At 37.6% G+C, this 21,495-nt stretch overlaps 1 protein-coding gene across 2 annotated transcripts in view; it reads left to right on the top strand.

Annotated features, from left to right (window-relative positions):
* The window catches only part of si:ch211-286o17.1 (hematopoietic progenitor cell antigen CD34), a 32,435-nt gene extending 12,443 nt beyond the window's left edge, over positions 1–19,992 (top strand). Inside the window, exons 2-8 of one of the 2 annotated variants that reach the window (XM_047346461.1) lie at positions 2,227–2,289; positions 3,149–3,342; positions 3,520–3,603; positions 4,597–4,717; positions 4,955–5,007; positions 7,831–7,980; positions 18,644–19,992. In XM_047346461.1, coding sequence (XP_047202417.1) covers positions 2,227–2,289; positions 3,149–3,342; positions 3,520–3,603; positions 4,597–4,717; positions 4,955–5,007; positions 7,831–7,980; positions 18,644–18,832 — 854 coding nt within the window. In that variant the 3' untranslated portion in view covers positions 18,833–19,992. Of the gene's footprint in view, positions 1–2,226; positions 2,290–3,145; positions 3,343–3,519; positions 3,604–4,596; positions 4,718–4,954; positions 5,008–7,830; positions 7,981–18,643 lie in introns of both variants that reach the window. The other variant, XM_047346460.1, reaches the window with a different exon arrangement.
* Positions 19,993–21,495: the final 1,503 nt, after the last annotated feature.

Here is a 21,495-nt window from a genome sequence, read left to right as displayed (position 1 = left end):
TGCTGACCTTTTAATTCTTACAAACACCTGCCAACATCTGCTTTTAAGTGCAATTGGAAAACGCGAGGTAGACCTTTAGTCCTGCTTTGAGTTGTTGTTGTAATTACTGGCTTTTCTTAGCTCCCACATTAATCAAAACACACAAAAACAGGCACATATACTAGTTTTCATTCATATGGTGGGGTGCTTCAATGTGTATTTGAAAAATACCCATTAAAGACTAAAAGTGCTAGCATACTTTTTTTTCTTGCTTTGTATGTTGGAAATGAGGCACATTGAGTGCAACATTAAGTTCTTGTCATTGTTATGGTATATGTGTTGCTTATGATGTGCCCCAATTTTTAATGATACATTTGTGCTGGGATGGAGGGTAAATTTTACACTATAAATTACTCTTGCCTTGACATTTTTCCATCCTGACTTAATGACCATCTTGGGATGAAAGTTCTATACACAGAGTTGAAGAGTGTTCCCAAGTGGTCAAATAATGAATAGCTGAAATAATTAAAAAACATAGATCACAAAGCCCTGCCGTTGGAGCCACTTCAAGGATTCAGGATGCTGATGTAAGTTAATCTTCATGAGTGAAGATAGAGTCTCTGCATAGTGTAGCATAAGATTAAGTGATATTGTTGTCAGGTCAATGCTGAAACATCTAAGTAGCAAAGAGGAATTGCACATGTCCAACATATGCCTGGGAGCCTGGCTTAGCTGGAGATCACATGCAAAGTTGACGGTATGATGTATTAGTAGTGGATATGACTTTAATTACTTGTTTAAGATTGTGTGCCCATATTCAGTAAAACCCTTTCGTGTAGTGTTAAGATGTATTATGTAATTTACTCCACTGTGTGGTGTAACCCTTTTACAGGTAAACTGACTAGTTTGCATTTTGTACACATCCTGCAACAACTCGTCTATTCAGAAGTTTAAGTAAAACGTTTTCTTCAGGGAACTTCAGGAGAGACCTTTTCTGCAAAGCCATCGGTTTCTAAAAATAGTATGCATATTTTTTCATGAAGCATTTGTTCTACTATATAAATATAATTGTCCTGTCATCATGTTTTGTCAAATTACATGGATCTGATTATTGTTTTGTATGACTGTTAATATCCCACACCCAAATTGAAAAGAGAATACAGAAATGTTAAAAAATGTAAAAGATTTGTGTCAATCTGGCAGTTAATAAGGAAAGACATAATAAGAGTGTAATATGTCTGTGAAGGCAAGGCATCATGGGCATTTTCTGACTGTGAGGTAATGCTATTTTCTAGTTAGGCAGCAAGAAGGAAAAAGTCAATGAATCCTGAGGTTCTGGTTTTACAGAACCTCAACAAATCTTAGCATTACCTCGGGCCCATTTAAGAGTGGTTGCAGGGTGGGGTAGCATATTTTATTAATTAGCCAAAAATATCAAATCTTTCCCTGAGGCAAACATAGTTTTTTTTGTTTTGTTTATTTGGCAGCTAAAAAAGTTCAAAGCTGAAAGAAACACCAAAAACTATCATTATATAAGACTTTGATCAACATTTTTCTGGCCACTCATTTAACACTAAAATTTCGAAAGGGGGACCATAACGACTTATGGCATTATGGCCATAAGTCGTTATAGGGTTTTTATTTTCCTGGTATTGATTCTATTAAGTTACATTTAGATAAATCAGCATTTTTTTGGCTATAAATGTATTACTGTCCACATTCTAGAGTGTCCCAAATACAAATAGTGCCCTAAAAACAATACTAGTCATCAAATATGGTACACAAAAGTGATTTAACTCAATCCCATTTTGACACATAAACAGCATTTATTTATGCTCTCAAAGACCCAACGGTGGAAAAACTGCTTGAACACAAAAATGCACAATCTGAACCACAGATTTTGAATTTGTATGTCACCAGTTACACTTTATCATTATTATTCCAGGATTGCTAGTATTTAGCTTGGTGAATGTTTCCCGATATTTTTCTATAATACGATATTGTTCACCCCAGTAAAAACTATTCTTTAAAGTCAAAAATGAGTAACCTCATCAGCAAATGTGCATGCAATGCTTTACCTAACTAAATCATTACATATTTCCGAGTTTGAAAATGTGACATTGCTGTAATACACAATGTATGAAGGTTTCGAAAGAATGCTGCATGACCACTTTTATGGCAGTGGATCTATACAAACTTTATATTAGGTCTATAATTCAAACAAAGCTGTTTGTTCTTGGTTTACAGCCGGAGTGACGGCACAGGAAAACGTGCGAGGAGATGGGGTCCTGAAGACTACTAAAGCTCCTGGTAAGATTCCAAGTCATGAAAGATATTTTAGATGTACTGGGGAAAAAAACCAAGCAGTTTGGCTGTCAGGTCCACGTGCGTTTTGTGGATCTGGAAAAGGCTTTTTTATAAAAGTGTCCTGGGGCATTCTGTGGAGGTTGCTGCATGCATATGGGGCGTCAGGAGGCTTTCAGGTCCTTGAATAACTATCTATCTATCTATCTATCTATCTATCTATCTATCTATCTATCTATCTATCTATCTATCTATCTATCTATCTATCTATCTATCTATCTATCTATCTATCTATCTATCTATCTATCTATCTATCTATCTATCTATCTATCTATCTATCTATCTATCTATCTATCTATCTATCTATCTATCTATCTATCTATCTATCTATCTATCTATCTATCTATCTATCTATCTATCTATCTATCTATCTATCTATCTATCTATCTATCTATCTATCTATCTATCTATCTATCTATCTATCTATCTATCTATCTATCTATCTATCTATCTATCTATCTATCTATCTATCTATCTATCTATCTATCTATCTATCTATCTATCTATCTATCTATCTATCTATCTATCTATCTATCTATCTATCTATCTATCTATCTATCTATCTATCTATAATATATCTATTCTACATCTATTTATCCATTGTGTTGTATATCTAACCATCTCTTTTGGAACCTTTTAAGTTTCCAAATAAGTTGGATATTTACAGATTACAGTGTAGTTTGGTGTGGAGAATACATTTATTTTTTGAATTATCACGGCTCAAACTGATTTTCTTAACCCATGAAAATGCTTTTGTTTCTCCTGTGGTTTACACATTAATTGTCAAATTTGCTTTTTTCAGCAGCTACAAAAGCATCTGGTCAAGAAGTAGTTTTTCCTACGCTGGAGTCAAATAAGTCTTCTCCACAGACAAATATATCAGAAGACAGCAGTCCTTCTGCCACATCCACATTCAACCTTGTTCTATCAAAGAAAACAACAAATGTACCCCAACCCACCCCAGCACCTAATTCTGCCAGAGGTGACAACTTTCCAAGGGTAAGATAACTCACTCCAGAGGGGAAAAGTCTATTTCTGTATATTTAAACATGTTAAATGCACTCAGTACTGGCCTCAGACCCAATACCTTAAGACAACTTGGCTGATGTCTTACAACATTCATAAGCTTACTGGTAAGGAAGAGATGTCATGAAACATTTTGGTTTCTCTCTACAGCCTGTAGATGTTGTGTGCGTGAGTAAACAGGCAATGGAGGGAAAAAATGCTGTTCTTGTGAAACTGAAGTCATCCACCAGTTGTGTAAGTTTAAATCAACTTCACTTTAGTGTTCATGTTTTATTGAAAGTTCAACTAAACTTCCTTACAAACTCTACCACAATGAAAAATGCCTTACTTGCTTTGTTTGTCTTGCCTAGTTACACATCAGCTTTTCAAACTTAACCTCAGCAGCATTTCTGTCTTATTTTATCTGCACTAACAGTTCAGAAACCAGTGACTCAGTGAAGCTGTGTGTATATACAATCAAAAGCAACCTGGAAAGTCCGAGCGATTTCTGTTGCAAGTACTGTAAACAAAGGACTTGGACTGTGCAAACAGTGGGAGGGCAGCACAATGGGTGGGCCCATTGCTTCTGTAGAATATGTAATGTATAATAGCCTGGGGCAGAAATGTGGTAGTGTGTGTGAGTGTATATTTCTGTTTATAAAAATAGATTCCTCAGTATCTCAGGATGATGGCTTTGTGATGTGCAGCTTTTATGTGGAGGTCTGAAGTTACCACATATGCTTTCTGTTAGCTTTAGCTTTCATTCAGCATGAGAACCAAATGCATCATTTCATCTTCAAACAACGGATACAAATTGTAAAAAGGCAGTAGTTGGTCACAGTCGACCAAAGAGATCAAATCAAAAACATTGTTTGGTATGAAATATAATGTTGCCCAAGACAAATTGCTTTAAACTTACCTCAAATACTCCCTGGTTTAATTTGGGAATCAACATTATCCATGTAAGAGTGTTGACAAATAGAAGATGATTTGAAGGCCTTCACTCTTGTGCTATGTATAGAATCCATATTTCAGTGATGGCATGCAGAATCTCTTATCTGTCTTTATATACCAGCTGAACCTGTAAGAGTGTTCCTGATAGGATTCTCTAACATATGTGCACCTTAATTTGGATAAAAAAACATTTTACAATTAGTAATGAATGCCATGTTCAGTTCTCACTGATTTAAACCAATGAGAAACTGAGCTACAATTACCTTTGAATACATTACAATAAATGTTTTGCAGGTAGACACACGGAAGAGTATTATAAGTGTTCTTCCAGAACTGTGTGGTGAAGACTGCAAGCTGGAGCTCTATCAAGAAGACAACACAGATAACGTCCTCGTGTCTGGGAAGTATGTAGAAGGTCAGTATTGATAATTACACCTCATAAACCTTAATTTTTACTGTTTCAGCCAGAGATTAATAATTTCTTACAGGAATATGCATTATGTGCGCCGTCTCACCTAAACCTTTAGTAACACCACCTGCATTAATGCAAATAATAAAAATGCTTAGATCTTTCATAATCATCCCTTCTTTGCTGTGATAATAGATGTATCCATAATTCTTTATTCATTTTCTTTTCGTTTTACATTTGCAGATGATGTGACAGGCATGGTAAACAAATTCAACAATGACAACATAAAGGATAAAGTAAGTGAGAATTACTTTTATAAAAGTCTACTTGCTAATCCATTGTTTTATTCTTTTAGTAGTGCTTTTTTGCTTATTTGGCTCATCTTGTTAGGTCATAAGTGTGCCACTGTGTTTATCCAACCTCTTTCCTGCTGGCAAGACCAAGGGACAGTCAGAGAAATTTCACATTTCTAACCAGTCCCATAAATTAAACCATTTACCATGAAGGGCTGTGAAGGAGTCTTCCGAAGGCAGTCAGTTTGATTAACTCAGCCGACTAAACTCTGTGGTTGATTTATAATCCAACTTGAATTACACTAGGGAAAAGGGAAAACAGTCCCATCAATCTGGAGATGATCTCAGAGGCTTCACATTGCCAGACTGACAGCTGGTTTTAAAAACAAAAAGCCCACAAACAATCTACACGTCAGCAGCGAAACATTTTTTCCTACACCTTGGGACCAATTTTGGGTTATGGGTTGGCCCATCACAGCCATTTGTCTCTTTGCTTTCAACACTCCCTGCATTACTCCATAATGAACTAATCTAATAAGTAATTAATATGTTTTCAGACTAAATTGATTTTATCAGGGAATGCATAATTACTAATTACAGTAGGAACAAATAATGAACCAAAAATATTTCGGTTTTGTTTTTTAGTGAAAGTAAGCTACGTGAAAAGATAAGAATCTTTAAACATTTTAAACCAGGTTACATACACTCTATAATATGACACATTATCTGACATTAAATCAGACTAAACTTCTGCTGTTATCATAAGAGATAGCTTTTTCTTACTTTAAACTTAACTTTTTACCAAAGGTAGTTGCTATAATTGCCTTTTAACCTACATGACCTGGGTCATGCACATTCCTTTCTGGCATGCAGAACATGTCTCCTCTCTGATCAATATGATAGCTAGACATTTTTATCCTTGTATGTAATTGTTTGAAAGGATGATCGTAGCACTTTCAAGCATCTGGAAATTGCACCAAGAATCTCAGAGGTCCACAATTCTCCTTCTGATACATTGTTGAATTCCTGTTGATTTTTCCATGATGTTACAGATGAAAGCAGTTTGAAGTGTTGTCCTAAAACACATTCACACATGTGCTATAACTAAAATGTTACGAATTATGCCATGACATCATCATCTGGACTTTTCCAAAATATTTAAAGGCATAGTTATCTTCATAAATATATACCTTTCATTAATATGGTATTTAGCAAACAGAAGTAAATTCAGTAATCCCTACTGAACTAAAAGATAAAATGTTTTGTCTTATTTCATACCAGACAGTGAGAAAAATGTTATATATATTAAAACAACCTGTCGCATCACTTTTCAAAAATCAACCTGAAGGATTAATATTTCATTTCTGGGAAATATTAATCCTGGAGCTGGAAAAAAGAAGCACAAGGAGACCTCTGTGTTTTCCTCAAGACTCTGATGATTAAAAATTAAAGTAAAAAATATAATTTAAACTAAAAACCAAAATACTGACAAGAGCTAGGAATCTCTAGAATCAAGAATGAAATTTATTATCAGTCAACTAATATTTACTTAATACTAATTAACTGAAAAAGCAAAATAAATCACAGATAAACAACTAAGGAACAAAATAAACAACACTAATCCTAATGTAATTAATAAAAAAAATAATGACCAGGACATGAACGCTCTAATTCCAAGAGTAGAACTGATCAAGAAAGTTCAAGAATTACCAGAAGCTTATATGGTTCACAGAAGCTGAAGGGAAATTGGATTTTATGTCCTAATTCTGACTTCTAATACCTCACTTTGTTTTAAGAGGGAATGGTGGCAAGGAGGGACACAGACAATGTTAGCAGCATCAGACAACAGACACAGCATTAAAAAAATCTGAGCACCTTACATTTGATCCAAATCAGGCTTTTTCACCTTTCACGTGAACGAGCTGGGATGTGTAGTTATTGACACCCCTCTTTAAGCTGGAACCACAGACTGGTTTCAGTACAACAGCAGTTTGATCTGCCTGAGTTCGTTGGATGAAAGGTGGTGTTGTTATAACTGACATAGTCCTTTAATGATGGTCCCACATTTTGGATTACAAAACGTGGGACCAACGGCTGGTCCAAGAGTGTGTCCACAGAGTGTGGAGCACATCAAGTCATGGTGTGACTTGATGATGTCATGGCATAATTCACAGACTTTTCATGAACTTCACAAAACAAAGACAAAACAACAGTGAGGTGGGACTTGACAGCCCAATCGGATACTGGGGCTTGAGGAAACAAAATGCAGGTTGATTCACACCTACAGGCATGATGAGTGAACCTAGGTATACATAAATACTGTTGGAATCACAGGGATTGTTCTAAGCTACACAAATGAAAAATAACAGCCATCTATCATTTCAGCTAAAGTAATCACCCCATCCATCCTATAATCTTTAGCATATAATATTTGTTTCACATATTTTAATCTCTATAAAACAATTTTTTCAGTCCCATCTCAGAAACTTTCACTTCATGTCAGGATAACTTGCCAGTGTTAATGTATTTACTCATTTTGTTTTGAAAATCCTGAGCTGCCATATGAGTGGATAAGGATATGCTTTAACTAAACCTGTGGTTATGTGAGGACATTTGGAGTGACATGCAGAAAGACAGCTGTTTAAATCTAAGATGTATATGTGCTTTGTTATGGTTTTGTTCAAACTCACAGATGTAAAAGACAAAACAGCTGTATTTTGATGATGGTAATATTATAATAAAAACTCTTTTTTCAAGTTTGATTTGAATATTGTCATTGATCATTTGCTTGATTAACAGTTGTACATTACTTTGTTTTCATGACAGGCCAATGTCCAGGGAGCCACTCCTCGCTGGGAGAAAAACTTAAAGTTGGTGCTGGTTTCTTTGCTGCTTACCGGCCTGTTGCTGGGTGTGCTGCTGGTGGCATTATATTACTTTAAGGCACACCGCAAGAACTCCAAAGGTGTCAGACTGGTGAGTTGTTTATTGGTATTGCAGTATTTACCAAGACAAACCCAAAATGCATTAGTGAATACCACTTTAGTTTTCACATCACAACTGTTATCCACTTACTTAACATTAGACAAAATGTTACAACCTGAATCCATACCATTAGCAAAATGCCAAATAATATAGTTAACATCAAGAAATGGTTTATCTAAAGCAAAGAAAAAGTAAACAACACATGGATTAAATTTTTCTAAAGTGATTCATTAAATTCATGACTAATGGGAGGACATGCTTGACTTCTATGTGACGCAAAGCAGCGTTAACTCCTTTAAGATGTTGAATCTTCTTGCCAGAGAGCTGCACGTGCTTTTAGTTTGTCCGAGCTACCACACCCTGTTGGCAGTTTTATGCCTCGGAGCTCCTCCAGTACTTCAACCCCAGAAGTGATCACACACTCTATCTAACTTTGACTCTTAAAGGAACGACTCTCAAACCGTTTCCAACTTTTAGCTCCTTTTATCTAAATTAAGGCAGAAGAATGATTACAGTGATCAGCACTGAGGCTCCCGTCTCGGACCGTCGCAGTCTGTTAGAGGATGACGAAGAGCCTCGATAGAAGGTCACATATAGTTTTATATCTGGCACTCCAATGCAATGGATGTGCACTCCCTCAGTGATTATCTGTAGACTATGTGTCACCATTGTGGTGTCTATCTGTTAGATTGTGTAGTAGCGGGTGTCCATCCTTAATCTAAGTGTGCTGTAGGTTTCTAATCAACCCAGTTATACCGGCTGCTCCACTATCAACCCCAGTGCCCCAGCCTCAGGACATTCATGACAACCCTTGGGCCATTTATCCTTGTACTGTATGTTTATGAGCATTCTTATTCTATTGTAACAAAAGGGAAACATTAGAACTTATATTTTATTTCACTATAGTATAAATGGGAAAAACAGCTATGAGCATATTAATGAAGGTTATTCCTAACAACCCCCCTGATGAGGTGTCATTTAAAGGCACCTCACTAATTTAGATCAGTTAACCCCCTAGGCACTGGGTAGTGGACTAGCTGCAACTGGGTACCGACCCCCTGAAACAATCATTCAACCCTGTATGTGTGTGATAAACCTATATATGACCAGGGAATCTCCTTCCAGCTGTCACGTGGTTCCTCCCCCCCCCCAAGGAGGAACGCCATCTCTCCGGTAGACCCCTGGTTGCATCTAAGCAACTGTTGATACACCTAGTGGAGACAAGTCTAACCCCATCAAACCTGTATGTGTATGATTTAGAGAAAAGAGAGAGAAAGGACAACAGCCTGAAGCACAGCAGAAAATTCTGTCTAACATCATGTGAATCAGTTAATGTAGACCCTAAGTGTTGATTGTGTTGATCCATCTTCTCTGGCCCCTGAGCGACATCCATAAGCATCCTTTGGTCAAACATATTTCATCATTATCAAAAACAATGTACCAGTTTAACACAATTAGAAAACGTTTTACTTTAAAGCAACCTCAATTTGTTACTTAACCTAAAAATCAACCTATGGAGAGGTGAACACATAACTAAAAATAACCTGCGAAGTCCTATTAATACTTTCATTCACGACATGTGCTTAACTAATTTCATTTAATCAATCTGTCATTAACTTATCTGATTATCTGTACATCATTCATACCATTAAATCAAATATTCTGATTCCTTTAATATCAACATTATTCCTTAAGTCACAGATATCACTGTAAAGGATATCGGGTCAGACGGCGGCCCCCCTTTTCACTTATGGGTTATCTATCCTCTGTCGATCCAGTGAGCCTGATCACGGCCCCCTCTTTCTTACATCCTTGATTTGAGGGGCCCGACCCCTTAACTATTTGCATCTGACAGGCGGTTGGCACTCCCGGACCCCCTGAGTCCATGAAGCCCATGGTTGTAGTCATGCCCCTAAGGATGACAGCCTAAAGGGTGTCATCCTCTTGTATCAGTTTATCTTTGACTATGTGTTGCATCTTATGTGATATCAACAGTTATGTTGTGTGTAGCAATGAGCGGTGCGGCAGATAAGCAACAAGGGCAGATATATTTAATTAAGGCAGCAAACAGATAATTAGAAAAGGCCATAGAATCATACATCCATAACAATCCCCCTGTTGAGGTGGGAAAAACCCACCTCACATCAATCAATGTGTTTGGGGCATATGGACCTAAGCTAGAATATGGCAGGCAGTTCCTTCTGTCCCTTGCGTAACTCCAGCCCCCCAAACCGAGTGCCATTTCTCCGGTTGCTGCCTGCATCCCTCAGTGTGTGCACCCCCTCTGTTTCCCATAGAACAGACCTGTGATGTGTGTCTGAAATTTAAATGATTAAAACATCGCACATAGAAAATAATGCCCTGTTGAAAAATTTAAAACAACAAAAATAATAAAAAGCTCGAAGCACAGTGGAAATGAGCAGCACAATGTGTATCAGTATATTGTAGGCCCTAAATCATAAACCCTGTTCAATTATCTATTGCAGTGGTCTGGTCCTCCTCCTCATAGCACAGTATCATAATTTCTCCAGCACTTTGATTTGGTTCCATGGGATCCACATCATCACTTGTGCTTACATATTCAGTGGACAACATCAGTGTGTTCTGGCACCACATCCCTTTGATATTCTGGTAATCTCAAACCTCTAATATCACTGGAAGCAATCGCACGATCAATACACCTGAGGATGAGAGCTCAAATACACGTTGCACAACAGCATACACAACCTGCGATCACCACAACAGTCAATGAAGTGAATATACTCACCAGTAGGTTTCCCCATTTTCCAGACCACGTCTCAAACATTTTTGTGAATTGTTCATCGATTCCTGAGTACGATTTTTTATTCAATGGATAGTGATTGCAATTCATTTAGGGCCTTCGTTAGAGATCCATCAGGTGCTGTAATTTTTGGGAATAAAAGAACAACAAGCCTCTCCAAAAACACCACACACACCTTCTTCTTTTGTTAGGATCATATCTAAAGCTATACCAGTATGACAAGAAATAATTTCAACATCCTGTTTACACAGCCTTCAGCTGTCTCTCCTGTTTTCCCGTGGTGTCATTTAAAAGATTAGAATTGGTTCTAACAGGAAGCATTTTTTATTCTAGCAGACATATCAAATTCAAAAACACATTTTCTGAAAGGTTCCCCCTGACGAAGTAGGCCAGTCGGTGTTAGGGCGTCCTGGATGGAGAGGGTAACCAGGGCACATCTTTCCTGTCCAGTCAATAGTAATTATTATTAATTATTAAAGCAATTATTCCCCATAAATCAGTTCTGTTCAGCAGCAAGTAAAAGTTCAAGGCTCTGTATCAAGTTAATTTACAATCTAGGTTGTAAACAATATCATCTATAAATAAATAACTCAGAAGCACATGGGAAGTTATAATTTCTATTCATGAAGTTATTTCAATTGATTAAATAGTTGAACACTCCTTTACCCCTTCATGCAATTTATTCCACAATTTCCAACATTCACAGAAATAAACTTTTTTTTTTTTTTTTCATTATTCACACAGTTTTACTTTAGAAATCCTTCTCCCCTCTGTGATTTTTGATTTTGTGACCTCCTTTCAATTTACCAGGACATCCTCCTTCAAGCTTTAACCCAACAAATAGAATTTTTATTGTTTAATCTTTATCACGTTCCCTCTGTAGAAGTAACCCAGCCCACTCAAAAATGTATAATAACAGATTCCACATAATTGTATTTTGTTAGTTGAAAGCAAAAAGATGAGTTAATCTTACCTTTTGACGTTATGGTTTCTGGAATAAATTAATTTAGTTTCACAAGCACATTTTTGATGTGTTAGCTGGATTTGAAATGTTAAGTCAAAAGATGTCCAATCGAACCTATTCATATGTTCTTCCTCAGGTGGGTTTCTTCTCTGAGGTTTCCTTCGGAGGACGTCTCTCCCTTCTTGCAATATGATCTGCTTACTTTAGTTTTGCCCTCATCCAGAGTTCCATTTGTTTCTCTTGTTGGTTCTTTGGTTAGAGTCTCCTGTGTGTTATGAGACAAAAACTTCACAGCAGATTAAAATCTTTTAACATGTCAGTTGCTCTCTCTGTGAATCCAGACTGGGTGCACAACCCGACTGAAGAGAGGAGGTGAAAGGTCAGGGTATGGTTCTTCCTGTCAGCAGCTCATGGGGAGTTAAACCCATGAGCTCAGTGGGTGATGATCTGATGTAAAACATTACCAAGGGCAGCGAATCTTCAGTACACTTCATTTTTGTATTACTTTAGCCAATCGTTTCTTTGATTGTGTGATTAGCTCTCTCAGCCGACCTGGTGAAAGTGTGAAGCACATCTCTACATCCTTTTACTCTGTTGTCAGTACCCATAAAATCAATAACAGTTTCCTTTAGGGGTTGTTGGGAAACAGGAAATGCTCCAATACCTGTTTTCATGAGAATCTTATATGTAGATAATATAACAGAGTCATCTTCTCACCTTTAACCAAAGATCATATTTATATTGTAACCCAGTTAGTTGCTACTTTATTGTCTGTTAACTAGTAGCCAATGTTAGATATGTTCAAACCGTTATTTTCCAAAATAATATTTTGAAATCATCCCCAGAACAAAGTATTCACATCATTTACCATGAAGATGTCCAGTGTTTTGGACAACCTACTTTTCAAGCACGTTGATAATTTGATTATATCTACCTAAATTAGACCTTTAGGGTCCTTCCCTGTAACCTCTACCCCCAATACTAGATAAAGGTAATTTGCATATTCTGTATACCCTTAATCATACAATTATTTAGTTATTCATTCCTGTTAAACATTTGATCACAATAAACAGTCCTTTTTTCCCCAATATGTCCATTTCCATTTTTCCATCCTATGATTATTATTTCTTTTGTTTTCTCTGAAGTCTAAAGGTTAGTCAGACAAACATTTGAGACAAACATTAAAACAGAAATTTAGACAAACACTTAAGACACACAACACATGCTGGCTTCAGCCTCCCCTCTTAAGGAAGTTTGGGCGGCCAAATCTTTTACCATCAAATTATTCAACCAGAACCCTATGGCAGAATGACAGGTTCTATTTGGTTCTGTTCCCATCCCAAAGAGAATTTAGATCCAATTTCACCTCAAAAAAATTCAAAAGACATTTAAGTTTTCACCTTCTGAAACTAAAACCCAGAAAATTGTTTCAACTTGCAAGCATCTGAACACATATAGGGAACACAGACATTAGAGAAAAACTAATGAAAAACAAAACTTGGTGCGCTCCAAAACGTTCATTAGTTGTCCGTACACAACTATGAATCAAAACCCAAATCAAAAATGAGCTCACAGAAACTAAAACATACCATTCGATTCATGAACCTTTCACTCATACGGCCCACATCATTCATACCTGTCATGCTCTTCTCAACCACACGTTTTCAACCCTCAAACACAATCTTTGGATTCCTATTGTTCCTGAACTCCAGAGATCTCTGTTCTAAGTAATAATGTGTCAATGGACCCATTTGTCAAGCTGGTCCCAGCCACCTTTTCAGGCCTTCTTCACCTAGGAGAAAAATAAATGTTTAGGGTTATCGCTCACATCATCAGGCAATATAGTGGGACGACTCTTCATCAACCTTTCCAGAGGAATCATGAGTATTATGGCAGACAATGCCAGAAAATAAACAGTTTGATCATACAGTCATCCCAGTACAACAAATTAACACAGAAAATCAAAAACTTGGGTTGTGAAATCAGCATTTTTCATTCTTTCACCATCTTCATTTCACAACACATAATCATATTTGAACATTGTTATTTCCATTATTATTATATACAAATAAGACAAAAATAAACGACATTGCAGTCTTGCTGTGTTCCAGCTTATTAAGGAGTAAAAGAAGATAAAAAGCAAATAGATTAGATTAAACAGAATCATTTGGTCCAGAAAAAGGAAAGGATAGCCTACCTTTATAGCACCTGGTGGTCTGACACAAAAACTATGGATACTTGGCCTCTTGTCACCATTTTTTGCAGCATCAAGTAGTGAAAGTTGAAAATTAATTTCTACTTTTGCCTGTCACAATAAACCTATTTATGCATAAATAATGGCTGTGCCATCTAAACATTATTAGTTAAGTTTTCAGTCCAACTTTCATTTCATTTTCCTATCCATCCTTCTATTCTTACCTCTGTTATTTGATTTAGCATCACTGCAATGGCCCTCCTTATGCACAGCGTCCTGAGTGCCTTGTTGCTGGAAAGCGCAATATAAATAAATTTGACTTGACATAAATCGGTATGTATCATTCGCCTGGCATTTTATTGTTTTTAATTCCATCAATTAAATCAACTCTATCATTTAATGCAACTACCACTTTTGGTGAAAGCCAAGTTTTAATATATATGACATTAATTTTAATCTTGTCAGAAGGCGATGGCAGATTTATTCTGTTCAAGTTATACAAAGTTAACAGCCTTTTTCCTCCTGCTGTAAGTCTTAAATGAGTGAAAGTATTCCAAGTTTAATCACTGCCATTAATTGTTGTAAAGTGTTTGACAAATCATCCTTTGGAGTCAGATAAAATCTGAGTCTAACTGGTCGAGTTAAAATCCTAAATTTAATATTGTTTGAAAGCCTGTTGCCTTAAAATTGTCACATTATTGTTCTGCAGAATGTTTTTTCCCTTCCAGCTCGTAAAAGAGTTTTCCACAACTGGTGCTGCCAATCCTAGAACACGCTGATGTTATTTATGGCCATGCCACAGAAACTAATCTTCATCCACTCAAACTTTGAAATACTCCATATTTAGAAATACTTCATCCAATTTAATTCACTATATGGCCCGAGAAATACTGATAAGTTATCTTTTTGTGTTTTACAACAAGAATAAGAAAAATTTTGACATTTTGCATTTCAGTTTAAAGCTTCATCAGCTTGAATACTTTGGCTCACTTACTGTTATTCATAGATCTAAGCTGTCTTTACTTACTTTATTTTAAAACATATTTTTCTTTCTTTCAGTAAGAATAAAGATTCATTTATTCTGGACTTAATCCTCACAGAGATATGCACAGGAACTCTGCATCTGTATGTGTTGTCTTATTTTGTGTCTTGATGTTAAGTCTATGTGCCATGCAGTTGCTATGCTGGTGGTTGTGAGAGTGTGTGTTTGTGGGTCCTTTAGAACGTCGTATTACTGTTGTTTACCTTCCTGTTCTGCAAGGACCCTCTCAAAAATGAGATGGTACATCTCAAGGGGTTACCCTTGAAATAATCAGTTGTCAGTGCTGCCAATTATACCTTTTATTTCTTTCCATACATAATATGTGCCATCCAAGATGTTAATAAGACCTGTCACTACTGGTATGGTGTCATGATAGTTAGGCTTAAATAAAGTCAAAATCAGGTCGAAGGACATTGGATCTTCCCAGCAAATCTTTCTGTTTGGCCATTCTAAAGCTGCTCTCTTGTAATCATCTGGTTTTCTAACAATTTTTGTGGTATTCATCAGCAAGATTATAACGGCTCTGAATAATCTATTCTAATCTAGCCTTATTTAGATCTATCTATATTTTCTAATGCAGTATGTCCTCATTATATTTAAGAGTGGGGTCACTAGTTTTTATTAGTTATTATTCTAATAATGCAAAGTGCTAATTTCATTAGTTCTTGGGCTTATTTTAATTTCTTTCCATACCTTGATTGGTCTCTTTTTATGTGTAGTGTAGGTATCAAAAAGGGTCAGAGTATTGTGTTCATTTAATTGTGAATGTAAGTATTAAATCTGAACCATAGATACCATTTTTTAAAATCTGGTTCAATTACATTTAACTGTAACTGAGTCTTGTGGAAAAACGTAACTGTTTAGAAGGCTTAATGAAATTGAGGAACACAGAAATGAAGGGCATGTTATGTCTTATACTCTTAGTTTGTCTTGCCCAGTTTTATAAACACACTGTACAGTTTCAGTCAGCTATAAATTACACTTTATATTTAAGTAACTAAAGTTTGTTTCAGTTAACTCAAGTTTTCTCCATTTCAGTCCAGTCCAGTAATTCTGTTAAGGTGCATTTCATCTTGTGTTAAATTTGAGTCTAATTTGAACATTCTGAACCTGACTGGAAAAAGTCAAGCCATCTATTAAAATCATGTTTTGAGGGGAGAGGTTGTCCCTTTCTGGTGTTATCATAAAGAACTGACCTAATATTATTATGGTACTGCTGAGGATCAGAGCGTCAGATAGTTTAAAATGTTTTTACCTTTCAAGCAGGCGGTCCATGGCCAGGACTGCTTCTCCACACCTAAAAACTCAAAATTCCTATTAGTTTCATATCAGAAGACAATTTCAATTAAATGTATCCTGCCACATATACCCTCATTTTTACATAGCATGAAACAGACATTCATTTCACAAAAAAAGACATGAGAAGGTCGCTTACCCTGTAAATACAGCATTTTAGAATGGAACCACTTTGTGTCACTTAATGGTTAAAATGATTTCTTACCCTTTTCTGGTGAGTCGACAATTATTTCCGGGACCCAAACAAGCTCCATCAAACTGTTGTTTTAACTTGTTAAAGCGTATATGTGGTTGAAACTTGCTAATATATTTCTCCTCCCTGTCTCCAAGCATTGCTCCAAGAGAACAAGCAGGGAGCTCATTTTCTAGTGATTCTCTTAGTCATTCTCTCACTTCACATACACGTTCACACACTCTGGCCAACCAGGCGGTACAGCACCGTTTCCTTGTCCACATGAGAGCTTATTTTGTTATCTCTCAGACACCAAAGCTTATCACAGCAGTTTATTCGTGAGCTAGGGTCTGTTAGCTTAGCCTGTTAGCTTAGCATGTCCCCCGTCACTTCCGTCTGCTCACTTCCGACTGACACACATTCATACTGGCCGTTTGATGTTACTCTTTTATATTTATACAGCTGTTTACTCAAAATAATAAAAAGGAGCAGGCAGCTTTTAAACCTTTTACTTTGACAAGGTTAGAGGGGCCTTTTAAACTCATATAATTCCCCCCGGCAGTATTTTTTGACCATTCTTATGGAATAGTCAGGACCCAACAACCTTACCCGGGTATGCGCATCTATATCCCTGCGTGTTTACTTTCAAAGAAGTGGGCGGGTTTGAGATCTTTTAAGAAGATCAGGGAGGCCGTTTAAACCCATACACTTCCCTTCGGTAGTATCTTTTGACCCTCCTTATGGGATGGTCAGGACCTGACAAACCTCTAACCCGAGTATTAGCGTGCTTCATTCAGGGAGGTGGCTTTTATATTGTGTGCAAGGGAAACCGATCTTCCCTTGCATACAATAAAGGAACTCAAAACCTACACCCCTAAATTTTAGCTATCTTTTAGAAGATTGTACCTTTCTTCCCGGGCTGACACCGTTAAAATCGCACCGCTTACCTACACGCCTTACGGTTTAATGCGTTCGCAACAATTATTCTGAACCATTTCTCTGTCTCCAAGAATTACAAAAACAGCTCACTCAGAACTAACAACACAGCCAGAGTGTTTTTACAGGAAAAACACTGGAGATTTTTAATAGGAATCTCCTTACCTGTTGCGGCCGCTGCTGTGATGTGTGGTCCTTCCATGGCTATCCAAAAGTGGTTTTCGCCTCCGGGCCGCAGGCGGGAACACCAATTTGTCCGAGCTACCGCACCCTGTTGGCAGTCAGACACCTCGGAGCTCCTCCGGTACTTGAACCCCAGAAGTGATCACACACTCTATCTAACTTTGACTCTTAAAGGAACGACTCTCAAACTGTTCCTAACTTTTAGCTCATTTAATCTAAATTAAGGCAGAGGAATGATTACAGAGATCAGCGCTGAGGCTCCCGTCTCGGACCGTCGCAGTCTGTTAGAGGATGATGAAGAGCCTCGATAGAAGGTCACATATAGTTTTATATATGGCACTCCAATGCAATGGATGTTCCCTCCCTCAGTGATTATCAGTAGACTATGTGTCACCATTGTGGTGTCTATCTGTTAGATTGTGTAGTAGCGGGTGTCCATCCTTAATCTAAGTGTGCTGTAGGTTTCTAATCAACCCAGTTATACCGGCTGCTCCACTATCAACCCCAGTGCCCCAGGCTCAGGACATTTATGACAAACCTTGGGCCATTTATCCTTGTACTGTATGTTTATGAGCATTCTTATCCTACTGTAACAAAAGGGAAACATTAGAACTTATATTTTATTTCACTATAGTATAAATGGGAAAAACAGCTATGAGCATATTAATGAAGGTTATTCCTAACAAGTTTATGTGAAATTAGATGACATCATCTTTTTATGCATTTACATTTGGAGGCACACCTGTGAGATTGTTTATGGTGATCCAACCAAATTTGTGGCCTAACTTTTGAATAAGGCGTGGCATAACTCAGACACCAATGCTCATAAAGCAAACACTTTAACAGACTTTTACCTATGAATAATACACTCTACAGTTTTACCAAGTAGAATGTTTCAAACCGGAAAATCAACACCAACGTCTTACTGAGAACACTCAAAAGCAGAATCTCATGAACCTCTTAAAGAAATGCATAATGCACTTTCCATACATACTTTGCTAGTAAATTTGCCTGTGGCTTAGGCTAAATCTCTGCCAATCCAACATAAGCTCCATTCTAAACCCGCAGCTTTGTTCTTTCCTTAGGCTGAATCTTTCCAGGTGGATGAGGAGAACCAGGCCAACACCCTGGTATCTGTGGCCCCACTGCATCAGGAGCCAGCTGACAAACCTAGTGCCAATGGAGAGTCTCCACCTGAAAATGGGACGAACTCCACTCCAACCACTAACGGACACTCTGCCAACCAGACCCCAGTGGCTGACACAGAGATGTGAATCACAATACAATCTTCAATATCTCATTGGGCCAGTCACCTACTAACCTCTACGTTCATCTGAGACAAATTCAACTTGAATTACTCACATTCACATCTCCACCTGCTCTTCTACTCAACTACCTGGACTCCAGGTGAAAATGCAAATGATGATATAATGACGACAGTGCCTGTAATGTGAAAAGTTTGGGAACACTTACCTTTGCAGATGTCAGCAAGAGCCTGCTTACAATGACAAAGGGAGTGGGAGTTTCATAACTGTTCTGACTTCAGTCTTATTATGACAATATTTGTAGAACCATGAAGTCATGCCATGTATTTTTTATCTTTGACAAAGAAGCAAAAACTCATTTTGTACTTTGATCCACAAATGTGCTGCAATGAACTAGTGATGCTAAAAGAAAAAGGTCATTGTGTTTTTTATAAAGGAACAAACTCTCACTTTTGTTGTTTGTTTCAAAAACTCCTTAAAGTGAATTAAAAGCCAACCCAAACAGCTTATTTTATTAAACCCAAAGATCACTTTAATATTTTTCTGCAACGAGTTAGAAGGAAAACAACATGCATGGTCAAGGTCTTTGGTTTTACTGCAGAATGAATATTGCTCCAAAGTTATTAAAAATGTGTAAATGTGAGTGGAAAGTTGTGTAGTTCCCAGGCTGCTTTAGCCTTCTTCCTGCTGAACAGCCAAACCTCTGCAGCTGACCTTTTGGTCTAAACTCATTTAAGGCAGGATCAAAAGTGAATTTGTATTCTGTGCCAGTGTGGTTTTCATTATGTTTTATATTTTATTTTGCAACAGAATTAAATTTTCAACTTTAACTACTGTCTTAGGGAATTATATGGAAATTTAGCTCGTTTACATAACAGACTGGAGCTTTCTAGATGCCAGGATGACAAAGAAAATCTCTGCTGTGACATTCTTTCACAACTTACAGCGGGTTTAGATTTGTAAGGAGCATCTTTGTCTTCTACTTTTGGTAAAACATATTTTCTACTCCAAGGTTAAGCATTTTTTTTTGTGTTTCACGATGTGCTCCCATGTATAAATATGCGTGCTTTCTTATTCATAAACTGTTTTTGTTACCAAAATGCAGGTTGTTCTCACCTTATTTGTGCTGTGCTGACATTATTGATCAATAAAAAAATGTTTAACCACAAGCTTGAGAAAAAAAAAGCTAGTTTTATAATATAAAACGCATCGTTTAATAAAAAAATTTACACTAACCATAAACCTTATATCATGTATCTTACCCTTACGTTAACTTTAATCAAATATTTATAGTTAAGCGCCACAGCATACACCAAAAGGATTCCGTGAGCAGATTTAGTTCCTTACAAGACAAGTAATAAAAGCACAGACAGGAATATTTGCATACGTCTTTATTCATAAGGACTGATGAGCAAAGATGTAGTTTGTGGTTCAACATTCAAATGCAACTTATAGTTTAAGCAAATTTAAGGCAGATTGACATGTTTTATATGATTTTACTTTAAAATTGTGGGATTTTATGCTGTAAATCAACATACTCAGGTCTCCTGAATGTAACCAATGTCCCAATGTTAAAGATATTTTTGTCCTTAAAATGCCATAAACGGGGTGAATTTAGATATACTGGGACATTTTTTCAAATAAATCCTCTGAATTGACTGCAGATGGTCCAGAACACAGTAAGGCATCTAGTCTTCAATAAGTAGTCAAGTAATAGATTGAAAGAATCCGGGATACATGGAATGAAACTCTGAATATATGGAATGAAACAAAGTTGGAATAGGCCTCAAGGACTAATGGATAATGGACATGGGCATGTAATTTTGTGGGAATGTTCACAACTCATTAAATTGGATTTTTAAAGAAAAAAAAAAACAAATTGAAATATGAGAAACTTTTTTTATTATTATTTTGTTAACAGTAATACATTTCGTATTCACCACCTCAGCTTCCTGCCTATTGATTGTTATCAAGCCACTAGGAAAACAGTGCTGAGGCTCATTATGGCTGCAAGTCTTTTATTGTTCGTTCGTTCGTTCGTCGTCTTCCGCTTATCCAGGACCGGGTCGCGGGGGCAGCAGACTCAGCAGAGACGCCCAGACGTCCCTCTCTCCGGACACCTCCTCCAGTTCCTCCAGGGGGAGCCCAAGGCGTTCCCAGGCCAGCCGAGAGACATAGTCCCTCCAGCGTGTCCTGGGCCGTCCCCTGGGCCTCCTCCCGGTGGGACGTGCCTGGAACACCTCCCGAGGAAGGCGTCCAGGAGGCATCCGGTATAGATGCCCGAGCCACCTCAACTGGCTCCTCTCGATGTGGAGGAGCAGCGGCTCTACTCCGAGCCCCTCCCGGATGGCCGAGCTCCTCACCCTATCTCTAAGGGCTAAGGGAGTGCCCGGCCACCCTACGGAGGAAGCTCATTTCAGCTGCTTGTATCCGTGATCTCGTTCTTTCGGTCATGACCCAAAGTTCATGGCCATAGGTGAGGGTAGGAACGTAGACCGACCAGTAAATTGAGAGCTTTGCTTTTCGGCTCAGCTCTCTCTTCACCACAATGGACAGCCCCAGCGCCCCCATTACTGTGGCAGTCGCACCGATCCGTCTGTCGATCTCCCGCTCCATTCTTCCCTCACTCGTGGACAAGACCCCGAGATACTTAAACTCCTCCACTTGAGGCA

This window comes from Girardinichthys multiradiatus, chromosome 20 (genome assembly GCF_021462225.1).
Source record: "Girardinichthys multiradiatus isolate DD_20200921_A chromosome 20, DD_fGirMul_XY1, whole genome shotgun sequence".
Lineage (NCBI taxonomy): Eukaryota > Metazoa > Chordata > Actinopteri > Cyprinodontiformes > Goodeidae > Girardinichthys > Girardinichthys multiradiatus.
Note: the sequence above shows the minus strand (reverse complement) of the source record. Positions and strands in the feature narration are given on the sequence as shown.